This window comes from Verticillium dahliae, genomic scaffold (assembly GCF_000150675.1).
Source record: "Verticillium dahliae VdLs.17 supercont1.1 genomic scaffold, whole genome shotgun sequence".
Taxonomy (NCBI): domain Eukaryota; kingdom Fungi; phylum Ascomycota; class Sordariomycetes; order Glomerellales; family Plectosphaerellaceae; genus Verticillium; species Verticillium dahliae.
In genome coordinates this window covers 44,278-55,573 of record NW_009276921.1, presented here as the reverse complement: position 1 = coordinate 55,573, position 11,296 = coordinate 44,278, and the positions used below count along the sequence as shown (strand labels likewise).

The window sequence follows — 11,296 nt, the reverse complement described above, 5'->3', positions numbered from 1 at the left end:
CTCGGGCAGGCTCGCACCCTCGTCGTCCGTGATAGGCCCAGGGCCGCGCCGAGGTCCGGTCGCAACTGCTGGAGATTTCGGGTTGTTGCGCTCGTACTCTTCTTGGACAGCTCGCGCGCCCCCGCTGCTTCTGCCGCCGCCTGCCCATCTGTCGTCGACCTCCTGCCATATCCTGTCGGCCTCCTCGTCGTCCTTGTCGTAGAGCCCGCCGGCGAAGAGGCCGACCTCGTTGTCGGGGTCCTTGAACCGGTCGTCGTCGCCGCCCTTGTCGTCGTCCTTGTCGTCGCCCTTTTTGCCGTCGCCGCCGATGCCGAGCTGCGCCGCACGCTTGGCCACGGCCTCCTTGATCTGGTCCTCGCTGGGTCCCTCGCGTGCCGGGCCCAGATCGGATCGTGTCGTGAAGCCTGTCGCGCCACGGCCGATGCCAGCAATGTAGTTCTCGGGCGCCGGTTGGCTGAGGAAGTCGCGCCGACTGGCCATGGTGCCGGCTTTGGAGAGGTTGTTCAGGAAGAAAGATTCAGGAAAGAAAGATTCAGGAAAGAAAGATTCAGAAAAGAAAGATTCAGGAAAGAAAGAGTTTTTTTTTTTTTTTTTCTCTTGCAACTCCTACTCGAATACAGGGCGTTGTTGGGGTGGGAGAGGATGAGGGATGATCTCTCTCGCTCGAGAGTCACTGCCTTGGGAGGGCTGTCTGTCTGTCTGCAGAGGGAGCTTTTGGCGCAAGGCTGAAGGTGCACTAAAGTTGTAGGTGGCGGATCCCTGCACGCTTTCCTCGCTCGCTCGCTCTCCACTTTTATTCTTGAACGGCTGCAGAACTGCCCCGCCATCACCGACAAATTATTTCGACGGCGAGATTCCAGCATCGCGACCGACACCGACTACAAGACCTCCCCGGCTTGCTTGCGATTCTTGACCCCTCACCAGGAGACCGTCGAAAGCGCTCCGAAATCAGGCACTGGCACTGAACATCCAAGAACATCCAACCCTGTCACCATGGGAAAGGCACAGGGCGGCAAGCGCAACAGCAGCGCGGCAGGCTCCTCGCCGTACGCCAAACCGCAAAAGTCGAACAATGTCTTCAAGTTTAACGTACTACCACCTCCACTCACGGACCGCTCGAACCGCTCGAACCGCGCTGACTCTCCTCCCTCTCTCTCTCTCCCAGACGAACGTCGGTCAACATATCCTCAAGAACCCCGGTGTCGCAGACGCCATCGTCGCCGTACGTATCCTCGACTTCTCTCTGCTTCTCGCGGGACACTGGGCTGACGATGCCGGACGAACTACAGAAAGCCGACCTCAAGCCTACAGACACGGTCCTCGAAATCGGACCCGGTACCGGTAACCTGACGGTCAGGATATTGGAGAATGCGAAAAAGTTGATCGCCATCGAGTTCGACCCGAGGATGGCGGCCGAAGTGACAAAGGTCGGTGCCCTACCCGTAGCTGGGCACGATGGGACAAGTATGGGCGGCGCTGACTCTGCGTGCAGCGTGTACAAGGCACACCGGAGCAGCGAAAGTTGGAGGTCATGCTGGGCGATGCGATCAAGGTCAGTCTCTTGCTCCGTCTCTGCTGGGAGCCCCTCCCCTGCATGGCGCAAGGCCAAGATACGATGGGCAGATTCACTGACGCTCGATCCGCCAGGTCGACTGGGTGCCCTTTGACGTGCTCATCTCCAACACACCATACCAGATCTCTTCGCCCTTGGTCTTCAAGATGCTGGCCATGCCCAAGCCGCCAAGGCAGGCCATTCTCATGTTCCAGCTCGAGTTCGGACAGCGGCTGGTGGCCAAGCCGGGCGACAAGCTCTACGGCCGGTGAGCACCCACCACACGCCGTTCACACAAGCACCAAAGCTCACCAAGTCACGCAGATTGAGTGTCAATGCCAACTTTTGGGCGACGTGCTCCAATGTCGTACGTCCTCCTCTCGCATGGACAAGCCCTTTGCCGACCCTGCATGCTAACTGGCGCAGATGAAAGTGTCCAAGGCGAACTTCAGGCCCCCCCCTCAAGTCGACTCGTGCGTCGTCCGCATCGTGCCGAAGCAGGGCAGCGAGCGTCCCAGCATTGCCTTTGAGGAGTTTGACGGCCTGCTCCGGATCGTAAGCACAACCCTGTCGTCTCGCCTGTACCCGTCTCGCCTGTACGAAGACACGAACTGACTGGGCCATTCCAGTGCTTCAACCGCAAGAACAGGACCATGCGCGCGAGCTGGCTAGGGACGAAGGAGGTGCTCTCCATGCTGGAAAAGGTACGTCGGGCCTCGGGCGCGCGCGGCGCCCCACGCGACAACGTTCCCAACGCTAACGTGATCGCCAGAACTACCGCGTCTGGGCCGCCATGAACAACGTGCCCCTCGACGACTCGCTGGTGGAGGAGGAGGGGGAGGAGGCGGGGGACGACGCGGCCGACGAGGAGATGGACCTCGACGACGAGGCCCCCGAGCAGGAGCAGGACGACGACGGCGCGACCGACTTCTTCGCCGCCCTCAAGCCGGCCGAGGCGGAGAAGACGAAGAGCAAGCGCAAGAAGACAAAGGTCGCGGCCCTCGTCCGCCACAAGATTGAGAGCGCGCTCGACAAGACGGAGCTGCTGGAGAAGCGCGCGCGGCAGTGCGACGAGACGGACTTTTTGAAGCTCCTGCACGCGCTCAACTCGGAGGGCATTCACTTTGCATGAGCATTCTACGCCGTACTACACGCGAGAAGAAGAAACAACACGACTGGAGCATGGGCAGGCGGAGAGGTCACAGTTGCTATTTTCCTTGGGCAGGGGTGTTTGGGCGTTCTGGTACTTGAGAGAAAAAAAAGGGAGAGAGAGGGAGAGAGAGAGAAAGAGAGAAAGAGAGAGAGAGAGAGAGAGATACCTCTGAATAGTAGGTTCGATTGGCCCACGGGGTTTTCTTGCCCCTTTTCCGTCGAGGAACGGCCCTCGAGGCACAATAGATTCCCCCAGCATGACTTGATGACGCGTTATCGTCATTATCCTGACCCTGGTCATGGTTCGATGAAAAACCAACCCAACGAGCCAACGAGCGAAGCACACATCACAAGCTGAGGCTGCCGTCCCTCTCATTCCCTCGCAAATGAACATGGACCCCCAAAGCTGGGACGAGGAAGGACCCCTCGCTCATCTTGCTTCTTCCTTGACGAGCAGCCCCCACGGGTGCGGAAAAAAAGGTCTCGGGCAGCCATGTCCTCTTTCCCCCTGTTGTGCGGTCGGTGGTCAGGGAGCACCCCCACCAGAGAGACAGAGAAAGAGAAGATGAGGGACGGTTGGGGTGATTGGTGAAGCCCCTAAAAAAAGTGCTCACCACCGATGAGCACCATCAACAAGTCGCGCCAGCACAGCACCAGAGCCACCCGCCTGCGGCTGTCCAACGGCACGGCCACGTCCCTCTGCTGCGCAGGCATCAATGCTGGTGCCCCCAGGATGAGCACTAATCAACGCCGGGTTCCTGCGCAGATGATCAAGGAAGGGCCCGCTTCGGGAGCGCGAGCGCGCGTGCGCAAGGCCGGAACACTATGGGATGAGCCGACGGGGGTGGTGGTGGTGGTGGGCTCGCTGGCCAGTTGGCAGGATGGCCTTGGCCGAGTGGGTGGTGGTGACAGTCTGGGGAATGGCAGCAAGACTGGCAGCAAGACTGGCAGCAAGACTGGCAGCAAGACTGGCAGCAAGACTGGCAGCAAGACTGGCAGCAAGACTGGCAGCAAGACTGGCAGAATCGGACGTCACAAGGGACGGCGGCAGCAGCAGCAGGTTCGTCACAGAGAGCAAGCAGAGGAGGGCTACAAGCATGGAAGGTCCGGGGGGCGGTCAGGATGCCATGTGCGTTGGGTGTTCCAGTCCATGGTGATCGGTGAGGCTTTGGGATGAGAGGCGCGGGCGACGTGGTCGCCTGGCGTTCGTCAACGTCGAGCGGCAATGTGTGGGAGGCGCTGCGCCACATGTTGGGTCCCTCGGCCCAGATGCTTGGGTGACTGACACAAGGGACAGGACGCCGAATAATCGTGGTTCACTCTCCGGGGGGCCCTTGTCTGTGTCTGGTGAGTGCCATGATCACAGGTCAGTCAGTCAGTCACCCGAAGATGAGCTGCAAGTGCCAATTTGGCATGAGGGCGAACAGGGCCGCTCGGCGAACCTGTCGCACAGCATGACCACCCAGCTATCACCGCTCGTCCCCGGCCCACCTGTTCTGCCCGTACTGTGCCATGCCAGTGTGCGGCCGAAGCGAGATGGTCGTTATATCATGTTTAATCAGCCAGCGCGGCGGTGACGTCGGGTCTCAGGTCTCTCTCCACGGACGAGGACCCTGCCGTTTGACAATGTGCGAGAAAGCCAGTGGCAGCAGCAGCAGCAGCAGCAGCAGCAGCAGCAGCCAGTCTCTTCTGTCTCGCTGGTCGGAGCCTTGAGCATGGGCCGACCGGACATGACGGGCTGAAGGCTGAAGAGTTCACTTGCGTTGCCCACCGCCTGCTGTTCCAAAAAAGAACCTTCTCCTTGCCTCGCTGCCTGGCCTCGCAAGTTGCTCTTCGGTGGGGGAGAGGGGACATGCAAGTCAGCAAGAAATGTCTTCAATGTCACCTCAGTGCCGTTTGGTAGGCCATCGCCAGACCACATGTCCTTCTTTGTGACCTGTGTTCGAGTATGCAGAAGCATGGGGGTTGGCATCCGCCCGCACACAACTTTGGTCTGGGTCCCGACTACTGACACAATGATCATTCGTTCAGTGCCTGGAAGACCTGGATGACAAGACAACCGATCGTGGATGCACTGGCGTGGATGCACTGGATGCACTGGCGTGGATGCACTGGTCGGCAAACTAGCGGTGATGTGGGCGGACAGCACACGACGGCTGGGACGGGTGAAGATGGGGTTCGCTGTTCGCCCAGGGGTCCATACCGCGTCGCTGGCACTTAGTAGATGGCATATGGCGAACCTTGCCAGGCGGAGACTGGTCTCTTCTTGAGTCGCGCAACAATCAGGTACCGGGTTCATGCCCTCCCGACGGGGCACCAGGTGTGCCCCCGACAGGACAGACAGGGCACCAAGTGTGAATGAATGCGCGTCCCCGGCGGAGTCTGGCAGCCGTACAGACAGGCAGGCCTGGCGGGCTGGCACTGAGGGTGGAGTAGACGAGGCAAGCCTGCGAGGAGAAGGGGACGGGGGGCTTTGGGGGGGGAGAGAGGGAAGAGGGAAAAAAGGGAGACAGGCGACGGTGAAGGCTGAAGGGGTACTTTTGCTGCCACGTCTGGCTACAGCAGAGTGACCGCCGAGGGCTGCATCAATACACGTGCAGGTCATGTATCTGTGCAGTATCGTTGTCGACGACCACAGTACCCGGTACATGCACACGTTCGCACCACCCTTGCTGCCTTCGATACACTTCTGGGGTGCCGGCTCTATTGAACGACTCCGCATTCTTTGGCGGGATTCTTCCGAGCGGCCAGGAGAGAGGAACACGACGGACGGACAACGGGGCGTCAAGGGGCAAGGGTCGTTGCAAAGGGGCGCCTGACCCGAGGCCGAGGATGGTGAGTGAGGCCCGAGGGGCAAGCTTTTTTTTTCTTTCTCTCCTTCACTTTTACTAGAACTTTCTGGTGGAAGCAGACGGAAAGCCTGTGGAACATGAAAAATGTCGTCACGTGCACTTCCATCCCCCATCGCAGGGGTTCTTTCAGGCTCTCTCGTGACATGATGGGGCGACGGCAAAAGAAGAAATGCAAAATCATCATCAAACCTACAGCATCAATGGGAAATGGCTTGAATGACAGACGGACGGTCAGCAGCACCCTTGGCTTCGAGGAGTTCTTTCTTGGAATACCAAGTACGTCCAGGCCCCCCGCCCCTGCCACCCCCCTTCCCCCCCCTTCCGGCGTCCTGCGTCCTTCTCAGGTACAGGTAGTGTGCAAGGCGAAACACAGCGGAGAAGTGTGTCCGCTGCGGGGACCTGCCAGCCGAAAAGTAGCTGCATGTGTGAGGCATGTACCTCTTCTGCGGTAAATACCGGAGGAGCTACCTCGAGCGACCAGAGAACGGGTACGCGAGTACCTCCACTGGTACATCCCTCTGGAGAGCCCCCGACCGCCCGTCCCTTGGCGGGCTCGTCCCTGCTGCTGCTGTTGAGGAGGGAAGGCGTACATGTAAGGTGTCGCACCTCCGGCCCACTTTCCCACCTTGCCCTCGCACTAAGGAAGGCAATGACGACCTACCGGGAACCTAGGCACAGGCTAGACCTTCCACCCCCCGATTCCGATTGACCTTTGACACGTTCTGTCCCATCCCTCAGGGCCCAGGAAGCCCGCCGCCCTGTCTTGCCTATCCTGACTATCCTGACTACCACCTGCCCTCACTGATAGTGCCCGCCCACTGTCCTGAACTTGTACCTACCTTACCTACCTTACCTACCTTACCTCTCTCTACCTTACATGTACCTCCCTATTAGGCCAGCTTTTTCCCATCTGACCCCAACGACATCATCCACCATCGATCGAACCTCTCTCTCAACCCACTCGGCGCTGCCCACAGTTCTCCTCCTGTGCACCGCTCTTTTTTCTCCCAACGCCCCCCCATCGCACCTAGACCATCCCCGGTTGGGTAGACGACAGCCTGTTGCCCTGCAGTCCACGCCTAGGCCCCCCCCCTTCTGTGCCCACAGCAACAGCAGCAGCCAGCCCGACTGACCCGGCTTACCACGTCCGTCAATCCATAACCTCACGTCGGCGCTCGATTGTGTCATTCCATCCTCACCATCATCCCCCTCCGAACCACGACGCCGCCCACCACGACACCTGACCTTGGACCGGCCTCCACGCCACTTACCGCAAACCCCCAACTATCACGCACGCCGTCTTTTCCCTTCTACCTCAGCCGCTACTTACGACTGTCTGTCACCTTCACTGAAACTTCAGTCTCCAATCCTGGCATCTACAACCCCCAGCAGACAAACACACAAACACAAACACTCGACGAGCGTAACCTGCGCGCCAAAGGCCCCTCTCGAAGGGCTACCCTCCTCAAGGGCAACCCTCCTCCTCCGCGACGTGTCATCCCATCGCGATGATAGACACCCCTCCTACCTCCAATCACCATCGATCTAGTTGAACTCCCCATCCCACTCTCCTGGCATGCAATCAAGGGTCCGATCCTGCGTTGTCTCTTTCGTCTGCATCAAGCCTTCCCTCCATGGATAGGTCAGCCAACTCGTCCACCGGCAGCTTGACTGCCGGCCCTCCACGCAATATGCTGCCCGAAACCTCCCAACTGTCCTTCTCCTCCGCCGCTGGAGGCGAAGACAGCCAACCATCAAAACAATCCTCCGCCAGTACTTCCTTGAGCCAATCGCCCGTGGCTTCGCGGGACGTCTCCCCCACCCGCTCGCGCATCAAGGCGTCCACGTCGGCGGCACGTTCAGCTTCGGCGACAGCAGTGTCCAGGTCCAGGAGAAACAGCCAACAAGAAACAAGTCCGGCTCGCACCCCACGATCCGTCAAATCCATTCTACCACCCGGCTCCAACACAATCTCTGCCGCGACAACGCCAACCCTGTTACCGGTATCGTCAGACCTAACCGCGAGATCTGCGGGTCCACAGAAGACGTCAATCATCACAGAACAGTCATATCCACGAGACAGCCCTCGCTGGCCAGTCTCCCCCCGGCTGCGCTCACCTCCCCCGCAGCTCCACAGACCCAGCGTCTCTACAACACGCCGCATCGACACCGATCCTCCTAGAATCAGCGTTCAGCGTGCAACCCCTTCCCCTCAACCTCCGGCCTCGGCGATGGATGGTGCGTCGAACATGCCAGACAGTGATACAGACGATTCGCAGTCTGGGTTACGAACTCCCGCCATGGGCAACAACAGCTCGACGCTAGAAACCGTCCAGGAAGTGAGCCAGCCGAACTCGCCTGGTTATATCAATGCCGCCTTGGAACAGGTCAACGAAAAGCTGTCGGGCGAGGGCACCGTCGAATACCCTACCATCAGGGCTGCCCGATCGGCTGTACCTGTTTCGGAGATTGCCAACGACCATGGTACCATTCGGGCTGATTCCAGGCGGTCCCAGAGCTCTGCCCCTCCTCCGTCGCTCGCACGCCAACCTAGCACTGTTTCCATGTCAGCCAAGCAGTCAAAGACAAAGGTCGCCGGTGAGGGTTCGGGTCAATCCATGACCGTGGAGACCGAGACAGTGTCATCGATCCCCCAGGTGGCACTGGCCCCGACCTCAAAGATGGAGAGCAGCAGCGGTACTCTCAAGGCGAAGGCCAGCACGGAAACCATCAAGCCCAAGAAGGACAAGAAGAAGGTCAGCCGCAAGCAACCGGCCGTGACCACAGCCATTGGTGAGACACAACATCTTCTACCGAATTCCTATCCCAGACACTGCCACCATTACGCGACGTCAACAGTGCCGGCGTCGTATGGCGCTGTCCTGACCCCCACAAGCAGCCGTGATCGAGGCCTGCGGGGCGAGGGCAAGCACAGTTCGCGACATTCCACTGCGTCCAACTCGCGAGCACCCAGCGCGGGACTGTACCACATGAGCACCCTACTGACTAAATCTCGTTCAGGATCCTCCAAGGCCGACATTTTTGAAGCCAAGGTGGCCAGCGCGGTTGACGAGGCAGACTCGTCAGACTCTGAAGAGACCTTTGTCTATGATTCTAATCCTCCAGATGCCGGCGACAGGCCTCGCCGCTATCACTCTCGCACACCGAGCGCCACGTCGATGGCCAGCCAGGCTGACCGGAACGCCATGCGCTCGATTCATTCCATTTTGGAGAACGGTGGTGGCCCGCCCCCTGTCATCATGAAGAAGGGCATGAAATTCGTCAATTCCTTTGCCGGTAGCGGCGGCGAGAACCTGACCGCGGGCGAAGATGATGGCAAGGGTAGCGGACGAAGCGCCGGCCCGGGCTCAGGCCGAGGGACTGCACGACATCACCACCACAACCTCACACACATTGGTCGATGGGGTCGAAACCCAGGCAATACGCACACCTCGTTGTTCGACAACGACTCGCCCTTCCCGAACGCAGCGCGGTCCAAGTTCTCCGGGGTCCAGTCTCGGCAATCATCGGGTCCGCCGAGCCCTCGATTCCTCAACCATTCGCGAGGTCCTTCCGGTAACGGGAAGAGAACCTTGGTCTCGGGGCCATCGTATGACTTGGACGATCCTACTACAGGTGCCGATGATGAGAGGACACCACTCTTGTCGCCGTCGATGCGCTCCGCGCGAGGTCGAAGCCGACGCACCCCTGCCAGTTTACGACACCTCGAATCGCAATCGTATCGACAGCAGCCTTCGTATCTGAACCGTTTTGCTGCGTGCCTGGTCATCACCATGATGCTTTTGCTTGTCATCACCGGCGCTATTGGCTTCATGTTCGCAACGTCACAGCCCTTGATGGACATTGAGCTCGTATCCATTAAAAATGTGGTGGCTAGCGACCCAGAGCTGATGTTTGACTTGACGGTCAAAGCACATAACCCAAACATTGTCGTCGTGTCGGTCGACCAAGCAAACATCGAGGTCTTTGCCAAGTCGCCCCACGCAGGCTCTGACAGCGACTGGTGGAAGTGGCCTCATGGCCCTGAAATGGGGGATGGAACCGACTCTGACATTCACGTCAAAGACGACCCCCCTGATGACCTGCCTGACGACGCACCAAACATGCGCCTCGGTACGATTACCGAGTTCGATAGCCCTCTGTCATTTGAGGGCTCGTTCTTCAACAAAGGCATGTCTTCCTCCACTGGCGAAATGCGGCTCAGCCTACCCGGCAACCATTCCGCAGGCGGCTCCGAACGCTGGAGCCGCATTATCCAAGACGAGTTTGATCTTGTGATCAAGGGCGTTGTTCGCTATAGCCTTCCCCTAAGCCAACGTGTGAGGAGCGCGCCGATTTCCGGTCGAGCTACCGTCAAGCCAAACTCGGCCAACGATCCTTCTTTCAACTCGACGCTACCAGTTGACGGGGATCTCCCAGCCTGAGCGCTCATCGACCGAGTAGCTCTTCAACCCATTTCATTTGTCATCCTACTCATACTGTTTCTGTATATTGAGCGTTGCATAGCACGGCATACCCATTGCAAAAGCAGGCGTTTAGCGGGTCTCATCTGACCAGTAACAACCCCAGAGGCAAGAAACGTTTGCAGCGTTTCGTTGTCTCGGAGTTCCTCCCCAAGGTTTCTCTTCCGACGTTTCGTTTTTCTTTTTCATTGGCAAGCCACAATGACAGGCGCCGCTGTTGACGCTACAAGATTCTTGACCTGTTGTTACTGGGTAGGCATGGCCTATCTTTCTGACTTATACACAAGCGCCTCTGACGAGGATTTTCTTTCCCCTTTTTCATACTTGCGTTTCGCGATCCATAGACGGACAAAAAGGGCAACTAGGTCAAACTGTAATTTTAACGACTTTTTACGACAAAAAAAAACCCAGCTTGAAAGAGGCGGGGCGATTGGAGGGCCCACGTGGCTGCTTGCTATTCCTGAGCCGGGGTCGCAGAGGAGATCCGGATGTCCGGTGTTTGATGTCGGTGGTGGCTTTCCCGTGTATCTAGGGACAAGGTAGAAGGATAGACGACCGCGCATTAGGGTCAGGGAGGAAATGGAGATGCTTGCCACCTTGGCAGTTGACCAATCTGAGAGTTCCTCGCACGCTTCTTCACATGTGACAATACGCACAGTATCATCGCCAGCGCATAGTGGGTCGGATTGATAAAGTCTCGTAACAGCGTCGATATCATTCATACCTAACGAGTATACAGAACGGAACTCGGTACATGTATGTCTACATGACGGATCGTCAAGCCATGCGCATCTGACGTCGGGGCGAACCGCCACAACCTCCTCTACCTTGACGACTACTACCCCCCCAGGGACACAGGGAGGACCGAAGGAAACGCTGCCAAATCTCGCCCAGTCATCATCTCTTGAAACCCCCTCCCCTTAGCCCTGCGCTCGATCATAGCCTTTGCTCGCCCGTCAGATGCATTTCCCAGGAAACATGTCCAACATGAAAACTCGCACATGCAAAATGCACATGAGCGAGAGAACTAGTTTAGTTTTAATAAAAAAAATCAAAATCAAAGCAGTCATGTTCCCCGCCCAGATCCTGCTGAAGGACGAAGTCTGTGATTTCGTCAACACCGTCGGTCATGAAGAAGAGAAAAACGTTGTGCCGATCGGATCTATGTAACAAAAATGGCATCAGACCTTGCGCGGCATGCGCGCACGCCAAGCGCCGTTACTCCGGTATGGCCTCGCCCGAGGCGCGGCTCTGCG

The 11,296-nt window shown here is 58.3% G+C and overlaps 4 protein-coding genes across 4 annotated transcripts in view; 3 read left to right on the top strand and 1 right to left on the bottom strand.

The window, feature by feature from the left end:
* Positions 1-480, bottom strand: part of VDAG_00012 (pre-mRNA-splicing factor prp1) — a gene marked incomplete at its 5' end in the record, with an annotated part of 3,198 nt that extends 2,718 nt beyond the window's left edge. Inside the window, one exon of the mRNA XM_009651389.1 lies at positions 18-480. Within this exon, the coding sequence (XP_009649684.1) occupies positions 18-480 (463 nt within the window). The remainder of the gene's footprint in view (positions 1-17) is intronic.
* Positions 481-993: 513 nt separating this feature from the next.
* Positions 994-2,684, top strand: VDAG_00011 (dimethyladenosine transferase; the record flags this gene model as incomplete). The annotated part of the gene is made up of 7 exons (XM_009651388.1): positions 994-1,089; positions 1,290-1,427; positions 1,648-1,820; positions 1,877-1,919; positions 1,979-2,107; positions 2,182-2,256; positions 2,325-2,684. The coding sequence occupies 7 exons, from the start codon at positions 994-996 to the stop codon at positions 2,682-2,684; spliced, it is 1,014 nt and encodes a 337-aa protein (XP_009649683.1).
* A 639-nt stretch (positions 2,685-3,323) lies between these two features.
* Positions 3,324-3,881, top strand: VDAG_00010 (uncharacterized protein; the record flags this gene model as incomplete). Its single annotated transcript, XM_009651387.1, has 1 exon — positions 3,324-3,881. The coding sequence occupies one exon, from the start codon at positions 3,324-3,326 to the stop codon at positions 3,879-3,881; it is 558 nt and encodes a 185-aa protein (XP_009649682.1).
* A 3,309-nt stretch (positions 3,882-7,190) lies between these two features.
* VDAG_00009 (uncharacterized protein) lies at positions 7,191-10,001 on the top strand (the record flags this gene model as incomplete). Its single annotated transcript, XM_009651386.1, has 1 exon — positions 7,191-10,001. The coding sequence occupies one exon, from the start codon at positions 7,191-7,193 to the stop codon at positions 9,999-10,001; it is 2,811 nt and encodes a 936-aa protein (XP_009649681.1).
* Between the last annotated feature and the right edge of the window lie 1,295 nt (positions 10,002-11,296).